We start from the raw sequence: 20,481 nt of genomic DNA, 5'->3' as shown, positions 1-20,481 counted from the left end.
CCTCAAGCACATTTGATGACTGGCCTGCAGGCACAATTTTATGATCCAAAATGTGCCCAGACGGATCTAAATGTATCCTTATCCTCTCTCTGGTGGGTCCTGTCCACAGCTAGAGATGAGCAAGAAATAGCCTACAACGGCCAAGCCATTCCATTTTGCATGCCTCTGCTGAGGAAGAACTGGTAGAGAACAGAGAAGCACTAAATCAGGAGCTCTTGAAGACCACACTCCCTTCCCATGTAAGGAAAGCAGAGGCCAGAAGTAAGATCACGTGAGGAAGGCCATGGAAGGCTGCTGAACGAAACTTACATGCAACTTAGCAGGTTATGAAGCAGAAGGGGTCATTTCTGCAGTCGCTATGCTATTGCTATAACATCTCAAAATCACCTACCCACTTGGCGATGTGAGAACGGTCATTTCAGTTCTAATCTTGGTGTCAAGGATTTAATATCAAACAAGGAGACACATTGCCTCTGCTGCCGGTCTTGGACAAGCACACGAGGGACTCAGGGAAATGGCCCTCCTCCTTCAGGGTTCAAGCAGATCTCAACCTCTGGAATTTTTAAGTTGTGGGACCTTTCCCGGTGAACTACTATTTTAATGTCACTGTTCTGGGAGGCAGGCAAATTCAAGGCAGAAGAGTACACTCAATCACAGACACAGTGACGATGCAAATATTTAGGACTGGTACTTAAGTCTGTTATTTCCTGATAGTTGGCCAGTAGGTTTCCATTTCTTTTTTATAAAATAAGAAGATGCTGGGGTGCCTGGGTGGCTCAGTCGGTTAAGTCCCTGCCTTTGCCTCAGATCATGATCTCACAGTTCATAGGTTCAAGCCCTATCTCAGGCTCTGTGCTGACAGCTCAGAGCCTGGAGCCGGCTTCAGATTCTGTGTCTTCCTCTCTCTCTGCCCCTCCTCTGCTTTGCTCTCTCTCTCCCAAAAATAAATAAACTTAAAAAAATTTTTTTAAATAAGATGCTTACTTTATCATTCACACACACAAAATTATATACAAACAACACACAAACTGCTTAGAATGCACATATTCTTTGGTTTACTCATCAAAATAGCAAATAACAAAATAGCAAAAACCTTATAGTTAAATAAAAAAGTGACATTCTTTATTTACCTATCAAACCTTATTAAACATTGAAATGCCTTTTATTTCCATTCTCACATGCTACAGCAATATGCTTTCCTCCTTTTTGGCCCTTATCCCCCTACATTATTTTGACGGGCTCCTCTCTAAAATAAAGATTGTAGTAACTGTCTTAATACCACTTAACTTTTACAAGAACCACCTAGATTTTCCTCTGTGACTCTCACATCGAAAATGGGTAGAGATGCCACCAGCACATTTTCAAGAATTACCACGTTTCGGATGTAGCACTGTTGGTACTAAAAAACAGGACTCAACTCCAGAAGCGTATTCATATAGCAGACATTATTCATCATGTCACATACAGTTGGTTCCTACAATACTGACTTCAGAGAAGCCGTTTTTCAATTTTTCTGAGGGTTCCGTTTGACCGCCTTAATTCTTGAGTGTCTTAATTCTCCATGAAGACTTAATTCTTGAATGTCAGTGACACAATCTTTAATGCACGAATGTTTAACCAAAGGTAAACTCGCAAATGAAATTGTTTCAAAAGGAACAATGAGAGCGAGAGAAAGACCTCGGCTTCTTAACAGAGGTACGTACACATAGTAAGGAATAATAGTGAATCAAAATACATAACTCTGTACACGTTAGAAATATCCAATGTGCTATTAACTGCTCTAAAATAGATGTCTTGAGGTTCAGAGCCATACATATTCATCTTTGTATGACTCTATATTTGCATCATACACTTTTCCCACGATCTGTCAACCATTAGGGAGCCTTTCACCAGAATTTTTGGCACTATGCTTTTCTTCCAATAAAACAAGCCACATAAGACATTACCACTAACGTCTACCAACCGAATTGGCCAATGTCTTTCTGAACCATGTGTAATCTTTAAAAAAAAAAAAAAAATTCTTTTTTCCTTCATACATCAGCAGTGCTCCATTTTCAAATAAATCACGAGCAGTCTTCGCTCATACGCTCAAATGTTCTCCTCATCCAGCATTTTGTTCACGCCGTCACAGAGTTTTTGTAGGTGGGGCTTGAAATTTCCAAAGGGGTTATATAAGGCAGCTAAAAAATCGCAATCTGAGAAATGGTCGAAGACGTTATTAACCCGTCCGTGTGACTTGGCAGTGAGGTGACGCTGGATGATCTGGTGCAGCAGCTCTCTGCATTCATTCAGCAGCCGGGATAACACGTTGCGGTCAAAGGTGTACTCCACCTGATGGAAGCTGACCACGGTCATGGCGAGCTGGTGAACCTTCTTCTTAAATTTCTCCATCAGCGCCAGCTCATCTTGATTAAACTGGTTGTTCCTGTAGAGAATGGCCAGCTTGATGACTGTTTTGATGAGGTTCTTGATGATTTTCTCCGCCTCTTTCTTGTTCTGGGTGTACTCTTTGGTCACTCGGTAGAGCTCATCCAGGACTTCGCTGCTCGTGTCGTCGATGAGGGTGGTGGCGATGGATTTGGACACCATTTTCCCCAAGATCTTCTTTTGCGCCTGCACGGCCAGGTTTTTGGAATTGAAGACATCTGTGGCCACTGAAAGGAAGCAAATTAAAACACAGACATTAAGGACTATTTTCCTTCTCATTTGCCCATGGTGTGGTTGCCTCCCATCCGCTGACGTTTGTTTCCGTTCAGAAAAGAATGAAAGATCTTACTACGCTTCTGGGCGTTAGGTCCTCACGAAATGAACGGGTTGCCGTGCAAAATCTTTAAGGTCTCTTGCAACTCAAGTGTTTTATGCCTTCGGCTATACACTCACTACTTGGTTTAGCAGTTGAAGGGGGCAACCTTTCCAAAGATAACTTTTTCTGATTATAAAAACGGTACGTCTCATGAAGCAGTTTTTACACAATTTTCCCCCAATTTAATTTTATAAGAAACCCCCCCAAAATATAAAATCAACCCCGCAACTGTCCTCTGGGCACCAGTCACCAAGAACAATTAATTTTTTTTTTAATCTTTATTTATTTTTGTGAGAGAGACAGAGTGCAAGCGGGGGAGGAACAGGGAGAGAGGGAGACCCAGAATCCGAAGCAGGCTCCAGGCTCCGAGCCGTCAGCACAGAGCCCGACACGGGGCCCGAAGTCACGAACCGCAAGATCATGACCTGAGTCGAAGTCGCCCGCTTGACCGACTGAGCCACCCAGGCGCCCCTCGCCAAGAACAGTTTAAAAAGCCCCCTTTACATGTAAGAAGGATAAAGAGCAAAGCCACACTGAGGAAAGTAGCAAATTCATGGAAGCAAATCAAAAGGAGAGCCCTGTTTTCAACTTCAGCTGCAAAAAGTCAAATTTCCTGAGATGCTGGCCCGCCCCTACCAGTTTGGTGATCCTAAGGGCCCAGAGTTTCAACTCCCAGGCGTTGAGTCTTAGAAAAGAATATTCCTTGGAGGGCTCATTGTCACTTGCTGTTTCTGATGATCGGCCATTGTTCGTTCCCTTTAAACGTTTACACATCGTTTATACATTATGAGGAAATAACTACACTTTTACGAGCTAATGAAATGGGCTCCATGAATAACATGGAGCTTTGAAAAAGCTGATGCTTAGAGTTTGCTTTTGAAATGACCATAACTGAATTTGACAGGGGTGTAAGATACACATAACAATAGTTGTGCATATTAACTATTAATGAAACACTGTATTATGCTCCCAGCTTACAGCCGGTCAGTGAAAATGCTCAGTACATGTTTACTCCCCAAACCAAGTTTAGTCTTTCACCTGAATAGTCAGGGCATCAGTGATACACAATTATTTCTAGTGTGGACAGGCTAGGGGCAGAAAGCAAAAAGGCGACCACTCCCTAATCCAGGCTGGAAGGGTATATAAGAAGAGTGTCTCTCTCAGTATGGCACTGCCACGTTAGATGTGACATTTGGGCCAGCTCTGGGATATATTCTAGGCGGCATGAAGTGGTTCCTAATCACCAGAACGTCTCTTATAAATATATAGGGCCATAAGTCCTGAAAGAAAGCCTTCACTGAACGAGAAGCAGTGCCTTCACCAATGTCGATATTTAAACGTCTGAAACATGATCTGAAACTGTGGAAGAAGAAGTGAAATATATTTTGAGAAAGAAAAGGAAAGTGAAAAAGCATGCGAAACAGCCAATATGTGAAGGTTTCCAAGTTGTGTTATATTCTCATCAATTAAGCCCAGTTCTACTCCTAAAGGCTTGCAAAAGAGTGTACGAGTTAATCTACACTAAATAATTTGCATCGAAATAAATGCCACACATGTGGTTAATATTACCACATCAAGACCAGCGACCACCTTCCATGACAGAATTTATGGTATGGACCTTCAACAAATAAACCTGATTTATACAGGAAGGGATAGCTCCCAAACTTCAGATCCATAGCAAATAACAGGATTTCAGAAACTTATTTTATGTGAAGTAGAAAGGTTATTCTGTGTTTAATCTTCAGGATGTGACCCAGGCTACCTCTGTGGGATTTACTGCAATGTCCATTTGATGGAAACATTGTATATGACTCAATCACTGGAACCAGAGAGAGAGGAGTGAAAATCCTCTGCGCCCCCCTTTCTCCAAGACTGGACTTAGAAGTTTGCACCTCCTCTGATCTACTTTGCTTATTAAATGTAAATGTGCCATTTGATGTCAAACATAAAGAGCAAAACTCTGTGATGTAGCACTTGAACCTCCCACAAGAGAAAGTGTGAAAAGCAAGGTCACTGCCAGCAGAGCAAAATGGCTCCCCATTTGTTACTTTGGTAACAAAGTCTCAACCGAGACAGCAAAGCTGAGTTCTGAGGCTTTCCTAGTTGCCCCAGAGGAACTGCAAGCCCTGTTCTAGAAACACAGCAGCCACTTCCTACTTTCATTTTATTCTTTGGGTTATAGCCAGCTCAGTCCTCTCTTAAAGGGAGGCTGAAGCTCGTTTTCCCCCGTCCCGTGCAGGGCAGACAGGCACACAGTGGATTTCCCTTCTAGCATTAGTGAAGGCTTCTTTGGAGCCAACTGGGGGTTGTGGCTGAGAGCCGCTGGCCAGGGCTGTGTGGTCTGTGATCATGAAATAGGATTTTTTACCCCCTTGCAAATTAATTGCCTTTAGCTATTCCTGCTCAGGCTCATTTGTCAGTTTCACATCCTCTTCGAGCTCCTTCAAGGCCTGGGATATCTCAGAGCTAGTCCTGGACCACGTTTTTCCTTTTGCTCTACCCTCAGCCCAGTGTGATCTCATCCACTCCTGTGGCTTCAGATACCACCCAGGTGCCAGCAACTCCCATACTTATAACTCACTCTGACCTCGTTCCCGGACTCATTTTGCAAATGCATTCAGGGCTTTCCTTTCTCTGGGCTGTTTTGCAGCCATTTCAAATGCACCACGTCTAAAACCGAATCCTTGATTCCCTGGCTGGCCCCGAAGTGTTCCTCCTTCATTCTTTTCTATCTTCACAAAAAGCATCACTTGCATCCCTTTGCTCAAGTCGGCGGTCTGGCTGTCGTGCGCCATACCATCCTCTCTCTCGCCCAGCCCGTTACCAAGAGGTTCCCACTCTGCCTTCCCCCACTTGCCTCCATCTCCACGGACACCAGGCTTGTCCAAACCCCTTTCCAACCTCTTCTCGTGCAGCAGTCAGAGCTTTTGAAAATGGGAATTAGGAATAGATGCTGACCTCAAGTCTTTGCTGACCATCACACTCCCTTGTTTCTGAAATCCTCCTCATTTGCCTACATTGTGATTGTCTGCCTCTCTCCTCCCTAGAACCCAAGCTCTTTGAGAGATAAGGTGATACACACATATACACGGGTGCCTGGTGTATGGAGCTTCTCGTAGAAACAGAAGCCGATTTGCCCTCCCTCCCTTCACTCCACTGAGATACTTCCCTATGAAAACAGGGTGGCCTGTAAAACAAGAGTTTTAAATACATATGTGAAAGGTTGTTTGTTTGTTTTAGAAGCTAGAACAAAACAGGTATTTATTTTACCTAGCTCACCAGGTGGTTTTCTTCTCTTGCACTCAAGAGTGTGGTTTCTCTTACCGCCATCAATCACTCTTTAAATCACTCTGCTGTGCAGAATGAGAAAACACCGCAGGACAATCAAACAAATATTTAGCATAAAAGCCAAGGCAATGGTTCTCACTTGCATCTGCTACATCTGGCTACTGAGGAAGATTAGACACAGGGCCACTTCTTCCTCTGAAGGGATCTATGTTTAAATGGGTAACAGAGGGATGGACCAGTACGTCCTGGGAAGCAGCTAAGAGGTGAAAGGAGGTGTTCTCACAGGAGAAGGCACTGAAAATATGGTTTCAATGTTTTATCAAGATGAATTCGCCTGTGTTTGAAAATATACGTGTACATCTTCGTCTAATGAAAAATGATGCCTTGGGGCGCCTGGGTGGCTCAGTCAGTTAAGCGTCTGACTCTTGGTTTCAGCTGAGGTCATATCATGCTTCATGGGATCAAGCCCCGCATCGGGCTCTGCTCTGATAGCATGCAGTCTGCTTGGGATTCTCTCTCTCCCTCTCTCTCTGTCCCTTCCCCACTTGCTCTCTCTGTTTCTCTTTCAAAATGAATAAACAAACTTAAAAAAAAAAAGAAAAAGAAAAAGAATGGGGGACTGGGTGGCTCAGTCGGTTGAGCATCCAACTTTGGCTCAGGTCAAGATCTCAGTGTGTGGGTTCAAGCCCCGTATCGGGCTCTCTGCTGTCAGCACAGAGCCCAGTTTGGATCCTGGACCCCCCTCTCTACCCCTCCTCCACTCTCTCTCTCAAAATAAATAAATGTAAAAAAAGAAAAAGAAAAGCAATGCCATATATCAAAAACATACAAAGGACTGACACTATTAAGACTGTTGCATAGTAAGGGGTGTAAATGTTATTTTATACCTACTTCTCTTTCTGCCCTTCCTCTATATCGCTGTATTTCCTTTCTTGGTTTAACAACATCACCCATTTCAGCAATGTTTGCTGTAAAGCAAACTGATATTCAGGGAATCCTGGTTTTAGCATCAACAGTTAAAAATTTGGAGATAAACATTGATGGTAAAAATATACTGACCCCTCTAGGGAAGGAGAAAAAAGTGCTTGAAAGGCAAAAATAAAAACAAAACTTTTCATAAAATTTAACTAATGAAAACCCATAGTTTTCTGAAATTAACAAAAGTTCCCCATAACATTATTCCAACTGAGAAATTGCTAACACAGTAAAGCGCCCAGCTAACTTTACAACCTCACTAGCAAATAAATAATTTCTTCACCTATCCAATTTGTTATACTTGGAACTTTTAAGCAGTGACTACAGATGTACATGTATGCCATTTCTAATTCCCGCCTAGTTAAAATGCGATCCTGTGGGCCCAGTCTTAGGAAAGATGGAAAAGAAAACAATTTAGAGAGCATGTCTGGCTGTTGTGGGCTGTTAATAAAAGTTCTTTAAACAAATATATAAAACCTTAGCTCTCTTGCACCTGAATAACTCCAAGTCTAAATGGGACTTAGTAAAAAGCACTGGGATAGGGAAGTGGCCACAATAAGTGGTACACAGTGTCACAAGAAGTCAACAGGCTAAGAGTTGACCTCCCTCCGCTGGGATCTGGGAGCGCTCCGGGGAACAATCAAGGAATGACTGGAATGGTTGGTGAGATATCTGTGACACCAGCCTCCGCACTCAAAAAATCCCAAAGGGGGAAACAGAAAGAAAGAAAAGAAAGGGCAGGGTTGGGGAAACGGTGGGGTGCAGGGTGGGGGGGGGGGGAGAGGGGGTCCCAGGCAGCAGAAGCCACCAAGATTCCCACTCTCAGAAGGGGCTGCCCCTGTGGAGGGACCATGACTGTAAACTCGAGGCAACATTGCCCAGAGAGAAAGGGTCAAGCGCCAGGCACCTTAACCGGCACGTCAGCTTTCGGTCACACAGACAGAGGCCCTGACACGAATCAGTACATCTAGGGTCCTTCCCCTGAATCTAACCGCAAATTCTGGTATCTATGCATCTTCCTGACTCCAAGGGGCTAAACACCAAGAGTATGCACCATCACGCAGACAGGCTAACTCATTTACTCTGGGTCTCCTACCACTTCCAAAAGAGTACATGGTCACTTTAAAAGTGAGGGTGCCTGGGTGGCTCAGTCAGTTAAGTGTCCGACTTCAACTCAGGTCATGATCTCACAGTGCGTGGGTTCCAGTCCCGCATGGGGGCTCTCTGCTGTCAGCACATAGCCCACTTGGGATTCTCTGTCCCTGTCTCTCTCTGCCACTCACCCCCCCTCAAATAAATAAACATTAAAAAAAAATTAAAAGGTAACATGATAAAGAAGACAAATGCAAGGGAAAATGAGCCAAAAAAGGGAAAAAACAAAGAACAAAAACAACACTGGGTGGCTTTTCAGTGGAGAGCCAGCAACCATAAAGCACCCTGTCCTAGATTCCTTTTTTCGTTCTGCACTCAGATACTTTACAACTCCGTGAGTTGTAGAAGACGGGTAGTACTGTAAATGACTCTTGTCCATAGACATACAAATACATTTTGTCAAGAGGAGGCACAACTGATAATTCATTTTCTTGTTTGCCTGTGTTGTCCTGGGGATTCTCCTGAACCAATCATAAGGGCTTACTGGTTCCTCATTCATTAGCGAGCTCTGTAAAATCTTTGGCGTGCCCATTTTGTATTTGTTGGAGAGTCAGGAGTTTACCTTCTTTTTTTGTTGTTGTTTTATTTATTTTTGAGAAAGAGAGAGAGAGAGAGAAAGAGCGAGTGAGCAAACAGGTGAGAGGCAGAGAGAGAGGGAGACACAGAATCCGAAGCAGGCTCCAGGCTCTGAGCTGTCAGCACAAAGCCTGATGCGGGACTCGAACTTACAAACTGTGAGATCATGACCTGAGCCAAAGTCAGACACTTAACGACTGAGCCACCCAGGTGCCCCAGGATTTTACCATCTTAAAGAAAACCTTCAATACATATTAGAATTTTTGCATCAAAACCACTTAAAATAGAAAAATGGCAGTGTAAACCTCTAGCATACTAGAGAGAATTACTATACATTTCCTGTGGCAAATTATTCTGTCAGGGGCCTTGAAAAGAAGAGTGTACTTATAAAAGTTCAAATATTCTATAATAATGGTTCCAGAACTGCCCTACTGCTCAGGGATACAGCTGAGACTCACTTTCCCCACCAGCAAGATAAGAATCATGATGCCCACTTCTCGGGATTATTCCAAAATTAATGGACATAGACCCCATGGCAGTATCTTCCACAATGCCTGGCACAGAACAGCCTTCCCCATAGGTTCAACAATCTAAATAAACTCCAAGTGCATTCTGTTGCTTTCGAATACTGAATCACATTTGGTCAAAATTAATCAACTCCTTCTGGAAGAAATATGTAGCTGAGAAATGCAAAATACCAGATGACTGTGTGAAAACAGAGACTTCAGAGACCTCAGTTAATAACGAGTCACATTTTCTTTGCTATGATGACATTTAAAAAAAAATCTAACAAATATTAAAACTTTATCAGGGAATTTCTCTTTTTTTTAAGGTGTTAAATCTCTTGTTAGTAAGGACTTTTATAGATAGTGCCAGGGTATTCTGTCCAGAAAAAAAACTGGTCAGTGGAGAACAGAAGTGAAGGCTACCACAAAGAAACAAGACGAGAAACGGCGTCAACACCCTCACAAAGTTGTGCAACAGGGAACAGATGCAGAGGAAATGGACCAAATATAAAGCCAAAGTGAAAACCCGTAACAGCCAAAAAGATTACCCCAGAGAGTCACAGTATCTCACTGGGAGCTCGTGAAGCCTCCCAGACAACCTGACACCCAAAGGCAGGGCAGCATCGAAGGAGACAGAAGGCTCAAGGTCAAGAGTCTTGGGTTGTAAACTTGAGTGTCATTTAATTCCTCGAACCTCAGTTTTCTCATCTGCTAAGTGGGACATCATTTCAAGGTAGCATGGCTTGAGTGAGATTTAATGAGTTACGAATTTGAAAACACCCACCAGCATGCCAGGCTCATGATCACAAATGAATATAGAGCCTTGTCCCCTTATACTTCATATCACTTGAAATGGAGGAGCAGGGATTCGAACCCAATGTTTATGCACACTGTGTTCTTTCTACTCGTATCTCCCTATGTTCCCTATTTTCCAAATTTGTAGGCAAAAGAAATTACGTCCTGAAGAAAACACTCTGAAGCCTTTCCCTGTGTGATCTTGGGCTATTTTTCTTGCTGTAATTCTGGAACCTCTTCATCATGACATTCGGATACACTCTGTGTCTTTTATTCCTACGGCTTAGTTTTATGATGATTTTAAAATTGAAAATGTAATTTCCTGAGTCTCAACCCCTTTAACTTCATATTAGACTTCATCTCTGCCCCTCTGCAGAGATGAATTTGCTGCAGGAGTCATGTGATGCCTTGACTGCTTTCTGCAGGGCATCAACTGGCCAAGGATCACCAGTACCAGGATTGGAAGAAAGTTTGGTGATATTTATATGAAGTAGATCCCAAAGAATGTCAGTATTCTAAATATTAGTACAGAAGATACAAGAATAGAATGAATTTTGTGGCTACCCAAAGTCAGAGTGAGAGGTTTACGATCATGAGAACCCACTGGCTAGCCAGCATATTTGGAGCATTTACTCCACGATCCCCAGAACTGCCCCAAATCTGCCTTGTCCCATTGAAGCTTCAGAACGATTCGCAGAGAGAGGTTGTTATTGCCCCCATTTTACAGATAAAGTAACTGAGGTCCAGAGAAATTAAGTTACTTTCTCAAGGCCATACGGTTAGTAAGTGGAAGAGATGAGCTTGAACCCAGATATGCCCGACTCTAGGCTATTCTCTCAAGAATTACATTACACTACATGAGATTTTGTTTTTCTTAATGTTTATTTAGTTTTGAGAGACAGAACACGTGCAAGCAGAAGAGGGACAGAGAGAGAGGGAGACAGAGGATCTGAAGCTGCTTCACACTGACAGCAGAGAGCCTGATGTGGGGCTTGAACTCGTGAAGTGTGAGATCATGACCTGAGTCACCCAGGGCACTCCTACAAGAGCTTTGAAAAAGAGACTTCTTGGGGCACCTGGGTGGCTCAGTTGGCTGAGCATCCGACTTCGGCGGAGGTCATGATCTCGCTGTTCGTGAGTTCAAGTCCTTCATCAGACTCTGTGCTGACAGCTCAGAGCCTGGAGCCTGCTTCGGATTCTGTGTCTCCCTCTCTCTGCCCCTCCCCCACTTGTGCTCTGTCTCTCTGTCTCTCAAAAATACATAAACATTAAAAAAACATTTTTTTTTAAAGAGACTTCTTGAAGATATAGGAAGACCTAATATATTTAGCTAAGTAAAGGGAAAGGAAAGGAAAGGAAAGGAAAGGAAAGGAAAGGAAAGGAAAGGAAAGGAAAGGAAAGGAAAAGAGTGGACAGGAAAGGAAAGAAAACAAAAGCACAAGACCAGTTCTCCTTGGGGGAAGGAAATAAAATTCCGTATAAAGGAGATCAACCCAGTTGGGCTTGAAATAGCTTGTATTTTCAGGGAAAATCCTGAGCAGTTTTTACACATTCTAAACTATAATTGTATAAAACAAGAAATGCTTACATTGTTCAAAAGCCAGAATTTAAATATATTAAGTGAAAAGTCTCTCTCTGTTTCGCCACCCACAGCACAGTCCGGACCCCCAACTCCTGATTCCCAGAGGCAACAAGTGTTCTTAGATTTCTGGTATCCTTTCAGAGTTGGGTTTTTTCCCTGCATAGATAAGCAGATACATGAATAGATACTGTGTAGTGTGAAGAAATCTTACAGGCATGCAATGCTTATGAAACGCAACTTAAAAATTTTTTTAATGTTTTTATTTATTTTTGAGAGACAGAGAGAGAGAGACAGAGACAGAGCATGAGCTGGTGAGAGAGAGAGAGAGGGGCGGGGGGGTGGAGGGGGAGACACAGAATCCGAAGCAGGCCCCAGGCTCTGAGCTGTCAGCACAGAACCCCACGCAGGGCTTGAACTCATGAACCGTGAGATCAAGACCTGAGCCCAAGTTGGACACTTAACAGACTGAACCACCCAGGCACCCCAAGGAATACAACTTTTGAGTGAGGGCAGACAAACTGTGTAAGTGTCCACAGTTCCGTGTAAGACTCTGATACACAATGGTGAGATGCTAGAGGCACATGGCTGTTACCTTTGCTTCTTCCTAAACAGGCAATAGCACTAAGAATCCTGCAGGGAGGGATGAGAAGGTAGTGAGTGTGAAACATAGGACTTTATTTAATGGGAACAAATGTCATGAGTAGGGCAATCACAGTTTATCATCCACATGAAATACCTGTGAAAAGAGCACTATCGGTAATTACACCATGACAAGAGATCTGGGACTATCCCAGGGAAGTGTAAGTGGTCACTGAAGACTACCCAAGCACTTAAGCACCAAAGACACTCCAGACTAAATAAGAAAGGGCTGGGGCGCCTGGCGGCTCAGTCTATTAATCCTCCCACTTAGGCTCAGGTCATGATCTATCGAGGTCTGTGGGTTCCAGCCCTGTGTCGGGCTCTGTGCTGACAGCTCAGAGCCTGGAGCCTGCTTCAGATTCTGTCTCTCTCTCTCTCTCTCTCTCTCTCTCTCTCTCTTTCTCTCTCTCTCTCTGCCCCTTCCACGATTGCTCACTCTCTCTCTCTGAAAAATAAACAAACATTTAAAAATGTCTTACAGAGAACAAAATTCTTTCTGGTTAAGTTTGGGAAACATTGTATATATACTAAGATATCCTTTGGGATGCGCAAAGAGCGGTAATAATATTAAAGTCTGGAGGATGCGTGCAGTCAAGGAACACTTTATCTACTCAAATTTTCCAAATTAATTATACCAAGGACCCACTAACAAATTTGTAGGATAAGGTCACTGAAAATTACTGGCTACGAAATTGACTTGGAGTCTGGTTATCCCTCTGGAATGGATTCACAGTGGTCTTGTGCAAATAGCAGAGGGCAAGACAGGCAGTCAGGCAAAACCAGACAATGTGAGCACGGACTCCAGAGTCATACTGTCTAGGTCAGAAGTCTGGCTCTGCCACTGAGTGCCATGTCCCTGGGGCAAATTACTTCACCTCTCTATGCCTCCATTTCCTCATTTGCAAATGAGGACCCCTAAGGTTTTTATGAGGATATAATGAAAATGAGCCGTATAAAGTGAGAAGATCAACCCAAAGACCTGAATCATTCCACAAAACTTCTGGTGAGTGTTTATAATATATCAGATACTGTGGTTTCAGTGATAAATAACACGCTCCCTTCTCCCCAGGCACACACATGGAGTGGGGGTGGGGGGCCACAATGCACCATGATCAGTTCTCCAATCGGAGCGTGTAGGCATGCAACAGGAGCAGAGGGGACATTAATTTTGCTGGGTGGCATGATGCAGGGACGCTAGGTTTGTGAAAGGCATCACAAAAGAAGGCTGACCCAAAATACTGACCTTGAAGGAAAATAAGATTCTGGCTTACAGAAATAAACATGACCATATTCCAGAGTTGATCTATAGAACTCCCACCCTTCTGGGAAGGGGATGAACAAGTCTGCCCAGCAGCACACCTATGTGTCAGAAGCCCAAAGATAGGTGTAGGCCCTAGACATTTTAGAAAAACTTAAAACACAAGCTCTATATAACACGCCTGTTGTCAAAGCCAGAAAAACTCACCACTCCAAATTGTTCTGTTTTCAAGAGGGCCCTGGCAGGGAGAAGACGCGTACCGTAGGTATCTGAGGCAGCACTGTGACACAGGCCGCTTGCATCAGAAGAATCTGGAGGCCTCTTAGAAGTACCAGCTGCCACGGGGCGCCTGGGTGGCTCAGTCGGTTAAGTGTCTGACTTCGACTCAGGTCACGATCTCACGGTTTGTGAGTCCACGCCCTGCATCAGGCTCTGTGCTGACAGCTCGGAGCCTGGAGCCTGCTTTAGGTTCTGTGTCTCCCTCTCTTTCTCTCTCTCTCACCAGCTCATATGTGGTCTGTCTCTCAAAAATAAACGCTAAAAAAAAATTGAAGAAAAAAAAAAAAAAAGAAGTACAGACTGCCCTAGCTACTGACTCAGAATTCCGGGGACTACTGTCTAAGAAGTTGCATTTTATGAGGCAGCCTATGTGGTTTGCGTGTATGAGCACTAACATGTCCTCCCAGAATGTTATACTTCAAAATGTTCAAACCGGCGGACTTTGGTCACAAAGGCATACTCCAAGTAGATCATGAGTGGATTTAACTCCCTCTCAAAAAAGTTTTGCCAAAAAACAGATGTGAACTTGTATACCCAATCCAGAGAAAAAAGAATTTTTTAGTTTATTTATTTACTTTGGGGGTGGGGTGGGGTGGGGTGGGGTGGGGTGGAGAGAATCCCAAGCAGGCTCCGCATTGTCAGCATGGAGCCCAACATGGGGCTCGAACTCACAAACTGTGAGATCATGACCAGAGCCGGAATCAAGAATCAGATGCTTAATTGACTGAGCCACCCAGGCGTCCCTAGAAAAAATGTTTTAAGAATAACGCTTATTACATTAAAGCCTCAAAGAATTTTGATAATGTATCCAAGAGAACAGAAAAGTTAGTGTCTCTTACATGATACTTAAACCAAAACTTGGACAGGGCCTAACTCTATTACTCATACCAGTTTGAAATGAAATAAAAATGTCCTACAAGCATTTATACAAAACTGACTTTAGTGAACTGTTCTTTTCAATTAAACGAATGCTTCCTTATTAATTATGTTGGATTAAGATATGTTATGTTTCTCTCGAAGACTTTTCAATTAAGCTGGGTTTATTTACACATTTTCTTGAGGACATGAAACCTTTCCACTATTGATATAATCCAATCTTCTGCCGGAATATAGAGGAAAATCCTCTGAATCAGCTCCATGATTTTCTACCCTTTTCCACCCCTCAAGCTCTACCCCACGAGAGGCCATGACCCCTGATGAATATGTAGACACACACAGAGCTCAGAAAACCAGTAACAGATTTTAAACTCTAGCACACAGGAGTGCAGTTGTATTACTGAGCCAGCCCCTAAAACTGGCATCAGCAGCCAACATACCCTTTCTGGTCTCATCAGGTTATTCCTGGTTGAATAATAAGGACCAGCAGACAACAAAATGATAGCTGACATTTGTGTAGTGCTCAACAGTTTGCAAGATATTTTCACAGTAACGATTTTTATGTTTATGAAAGTGTTCTGGTTTCGTCCTTATTACTGGACCCTGATGCGACCAGATGAGAGAGCGAGATTCAGAAGTCAAATGACTTATCCGAGGACGTGGCAAAATGGAGGTACCCTGCTTCAGACTACAGCACACAACCTTCTGTAAGAAAAGTGAATTTCAGGTACTTTTAATTGCTTATGAATTTTCTATCAAACGCCATGATGCTGCTCAGCCAGCTGTAGAATCCTACTTCTTAGAGCGTGTCTGCTTCCCAGGACAAAGCAACTTCTTGAAACAGAAAAGACAGAAGGAGCACAGGTCTTACACAACAGAGAACAAAGAAAAGCTATACATCTACCCTCCCTCACCCTCTCCCTCCAACCCTGCCTGAAAAAGTTCTGCTCATCCTTTAAAAGGTCAGTTTAGGGGCGCCTGGGTGGCTCAGTCCATTAAGCATCCAACTTCGAGCTCAGGTCATGATCTCATGGTTTGTGAGTTCCAGCCCCGTGTCGGGCTCTGTGCTGACAGCTCAGAGCCTGGAGCCTGCTTTGGAGTCTATGTCTCCCTCTCTCTCTGCTCCTCCCCCAGTCATGCTCTGTCTCTCTCTCTCTCTTTCTCAGAAATAAACATTTAAATAAATAAATACATCAATCAATCAATCAATCAATCAATCAATAAAAGGTCAGTTTAAACACCACCTCTACCAAGAAGCTTTTCCAAATCCAGTGGCAGAATAATGTCTCCAAATCCAATGCAGAGAATAAATCTCTTCTTCTTTTAATGTGCCTTTCCGCCTTGTGGTAGAGTTAAATTCCTATCTTCTCTTCCTTGATTATGATCCTTGTCAACTAAGGTAGCATGTCTATTCATCTTATGCATTCTTCAAATGTGACCTTGAGCTGGCATGGACAGAGCTCCATGGGGCTCATCAATATTTTTTACAGCAATTCATGAAGATGTGTCAGGAAATCAATTCAATTTCATATACTAACACTTAACAAATGAATTGAGTTGTACTCCATGGACGAAAACAGCCCTGCCAGGGAGATGTAAAATATTTTTTTGTTTTCAAGGAGAGGAATCTATCTACATAAAAGACATGCATTTTCTTTTTCTGTCTCCTGCTTTTCTTCTCTGTCCTTTGCCAAAACATACAGAATAACCAGCCACTTTTATTTGGAAAAGTGACCATATTTAGCTAACTCAATCCCTACAGCAAATGTTCTGGAATCTTCTATGCAACTATCCCAAACCCATCTGTTTGAGTATTTTAGGAGGAGTAACCTCTTGGCCTCAGCTTGGGCATCTCTCAAATATGACTCTTGGCATAGCTTCCCAACATTCCTGTCAAAACTTTTCCCCTATAACTGTATTAAACTGTTAAGCTAGTGAATCATTTTACAGCCATGTCAAGTGTCCTAGAGGCTAAATCCCACTGATGGTAAACCAACAGTTAAGATGGGATTTGCTGGGCCTGAAGGTGAACCATCTCATTCCAAGTATCAAGATATATAGAAGCTTTGAAATTCTAGGATAAAACCCTGACAAAACCTCAGAAGTTTCTAGAAGCATTACTGTTTATTGCAAGGTACTTCTAGCTTGGCACTCAGCTCTCTATGAAGTACTTTCTACCTTTCTTTCAAATCCTTTCTCCTCTGCTCCTCTGTTTCTGATCTTTGAACAATCATAAGATCTGACTAAAATGGCCCACATTCCCACACGGCAACAATGATCTTGAAGTAAATTATGGCTGCCTCCTTGAGAAGGAGACCACCCTTACCAGTTTCCACAGACCTCCTTGGTCATCTCCACAAATTTATATTCACTTTCCATGCTCTCTAGCCTTTGTGTAGATCACTCCTTCCTCATAGAAATAAATATGACTATATTCCAGAGCCAATCTACAGAACTCTTATTGGCTCTTTAGGAATTAGAAACTCTGCCCATCAGTGTACCTGAGTGTCAGACAATGAAGGACATGTGTGAGTCCTACAGATTTTAGAAAGTATTTAAATATAAATTATGGATAGCCAATGAATGTCTAAGGAGGGCTTGTTGGGGGAAATGGTGGAAAGGTTTAGAATAATAATGCCTTGTTTTCATAACACTTGTGATTTTGTCACAAGCTCCAGGAAGCTACAACTGTACCCCTAAATCCCCACCCCCGTCCTTATTTCTGTAGAATTTATTAACTGGGTCACAGAGAGATGGTGAATTTGCCAGATTTAAAGATATCCTGGGAGAAAGTTGAACTTGGATTTTCCATACCAGTTTGGAGCTCTACACAGAAAACAGACTTTTAACAGAAAAGTCTTTCCATTCATTTATCCATTCATTCATTCAACACATTTTATGGAGCACCTACGGTGTGCCAGGGAAAGTGCCTGCTCTCAAGAAGCACAGATTCTAGTACAGGGAGACTTAAGACACACAATAACATGTGCATAAAAATGTCCAGTAGTGACAGGGGCTAGAAAAAAAAAACTCAGGGGTGTGTGTGTGTGTGTGTGTGTGTCCGCATGCTTTGGAGCAGAATAGGAGGGGAGTGGGAACTCGAGGAGCTACACTTATTTTATACAGGGTACTTGGGGGAAGGCCTTTCTGAAAGGATGATACCAAGCATAGACATGAAGGAAGCAAGGGGGAACCATCTTGGGGGGAAATCCTGTCCATTCCCCTACAGTTCATCCCAAATATCACCTCTTCTGTGAAGCCTTTATTGATTAACCCAGTCAGAAATGTTCTATACTGGGGGCGCCTGGGTGGTTCAGTCGATTAAGTGTCTGACTCTTGACTTCTGCTCAGGTCATGATCTCACGGTTTGCGAGTTTATCGACTGTGCGGAGCCTGCTTGGGATTCTCTCTCTCTCCTCTTTCTCTGCCCCTCCCCTGCTCAGTTTCTATCTCTCTTTCTCACTCAAAATAAATAAATAAACATTTTTAAAAATTATTAAAAAATGTTCTATGCTGTCTCTAACTCTTAATGCAAACTCTTTCATATCATGTTTATTTGCTTCCATTTTCCCTGAAAGTAAAACCCTTGGGATTATTTATTTCTTCATGTAATAAATAGTCAACTATTCTTTACAATGTATCTGCTGGCTTTAAAAATTCCCAGGTCTTATTGAAGAGGGGTGGTGGGAAAAAAGATACAGGTGGAGTGGGGAAGAAATACTGCTTTTCTGTGAAGACAAGCAAAATATGAGACGATAAATGAATTCAATTTCTATTACTTAGGAATCATATCTCAAATACTCTTACCTAAGAACAAGTATTGTGAAGTAAACCCTTGGAAAAAGTTTATTCTAAATGAGTCAGTTTATAACCAAAGATAGGCATCTGAAATAATCATCTTTTGATAATATTTGGAACTTCAAATTACTAAATAACCCACACTCTGCATAGATAGTAAGATAATTCTGTTTTTAGGGTAGAGGTTGCTTTTTAAAATGAAAAAAGGCCCCCTTTTTTTTAGAATAAATGTAACAGAAACTGGAAATTTTGAAAAGCATGAACTCTACTTGTCTTTGGTAGCTTATTAAGAAAGAAAGAGTTGAAAATTAAGTTAGGACCTATTGTAAAGCCTTCAAACTTTCTATTTTACCCTTCCTGAAATCAGCTAATTTAAAATTATATTTAGAATTAAAAATAATAAAGCTGTCCGAAAACCACAGAGACAAAATAGTGATGTCAAGATAATTATAAACCTTTGATGTTGATGACACATACTTGCTATATTAAACTCATTTTTCAGTTAAAGAAAATAACTAAAAAGACCAATACAGTCATTCTTTTGTAAGAACTAAAAAACGTTTCTCTAAATACATGAACTTGCTGTCCTGGAGATGGATTACTTCCCTAATGGCAGATATTTGGGTAAAATAAACTTTGGCAAACAACCTAACTTACCAATTTTACGACTAGTTGCCAACTAGCAACAAAATAAATCACTTCTCTAAAATACTCTGGCAGCCCCCACCTTCTCGAAGCTTTGCCGTTTCATCCCTACAGTTCGGCGCTCCAGAATTAAGGTCGCTGTTTCTCTTCTCACTATGCCTATCACCTGTCCTGTTTCTAGAATTGCAAGAAACTGTGGAGACTACAGGTGGAAACACTGAGGCCTGGAGGTCAAAGGGTTTCAAGGTGATCCCCTTAGCTCCTGGCCACTGGCTCCTCTGTGGAAAGGTGCTTTGTGATTCTGGAATTATCAAATGTAGCAAAGAGTAACTCCTCCCTCCCTCCCTTCCTTCCTTTCTTCCTTTATCTATTATTTTTGAGAGAGAGAGAGCATGCACACGAGCGGGGGAGAGGGGCAGAGGCAGAGAGAGAATCTTAAGTAGGCTACCCACCCAGTGCGGAGCTCCATGCAGGGCTCGACCCTACAATCCTGGCATCATGACCTGAGTGGAAATCTCGAGTCGGACACTTAACTCATGGAGCCACCCAAGCACCCATGGAGTAATTCCTTCATTTAAAGAAGAGATTACACACGTCGGGCTAGTAATATGTTTTGGTTGGGTCTCCACAATGCGTCTTTCTTTTTAAAACGGAGATAAAATTCATAACACATATAATTCACCATTGTCACCATTGTAAAACTGTACAGAGTGATTTTCCTTATATTCACAATGTTGTGCAAACCATCACCACTGTCTCCTTCCAGGACATTGTCATCAGTCCCGAAATAGGACCCCATAATGTTTTAATCCTTTTTGCAATTAGTGAACAACACGTAAAAGTTGGGAGCACGGACATAAGAAATTCATGTTTCCAGCTTCTCAAGGAAAATCTGAACTTCCGACAACATTGTGGGGGGGGGTGCTCAACGTTGGGGGGAAACGGGCCCTACAGTTTATCACCTGGCCAGGAAATGACCCGAGGCAAATGAGTTAGCCACCCCTGCTTTACATGATCAGGCACTCAAGCCACTCTGAATCACTTTTAGGACAGCCTAGGGTGTGACTCTGGCAGATTCCCAAATGCTCACAGTTCTGCGTTCCCTGAGCTGGCAATCAAGGATAAGCAGGCTTGACTACCTAGTTCTGAAGCTCCAAGGGATCTATGGGCTTCCAGAAACTTCTTTATTCCCCTTTTCCTCAAAACGCCTGTATTTCCCACCCCAGATTTTTGCTGAAGTCTCTCTTTTCACCTGGAAAGCCATCCTATATTTACCTTAGTAACATCAAACCCGTGTCTCTCGAGGACC

The 20,481-nt window shown here is 42.7% G+C and overlaps 1 protein-coding gene across 3 annotated transcripts in view; it reads right to left on the bottom strand.

Moving 5' to 3' along the window:
* Positions 1–1,032: 1,032 nt before the first annotated feature.
* Positions 1,033–20,481, bottom strand: part of TNFAIP8 (TNF alpha induced protein 8) — a 133,073-nt gene continuing 113,624 nt past the window's right edge. For all 3 annotated transcript variants that reach the window (XM_047083754.1, XM_047083743.1, XM_047083732.1), the window contains exon 2: positions 1,033–2,654. In XM_047083754.1, the coding sequence (XP_046939710.1) occupies positions 2,089–2,654 (566 nt within the window). In that variant the 3' untranslated portion in view covers positions 1,033–2,088. The remainder of the gene's footprint in view (positions 2,655–20,481) is intronic.

This window comes from Lynx rufus, unplaced genomic scaffold (assembly GCF_022079265.1).
Source record: "Lynx rufus isolate CCGP_SWC_20201006 ecotype Redwood Valley unplaced genomic scaffold, mLynRuf1.p SCAF_1, whole genome shotgun sequence".
In the NCBI taxonomy this organism is placed as follows: Eukaryota; Metazoa; Chordata; class Mammalia; order Carnivora; family Felidae; genus Lynx; species Lynx rufus.
This window is presented reverse-complemented; position numbering and strand designations above follow the sequence as displayed.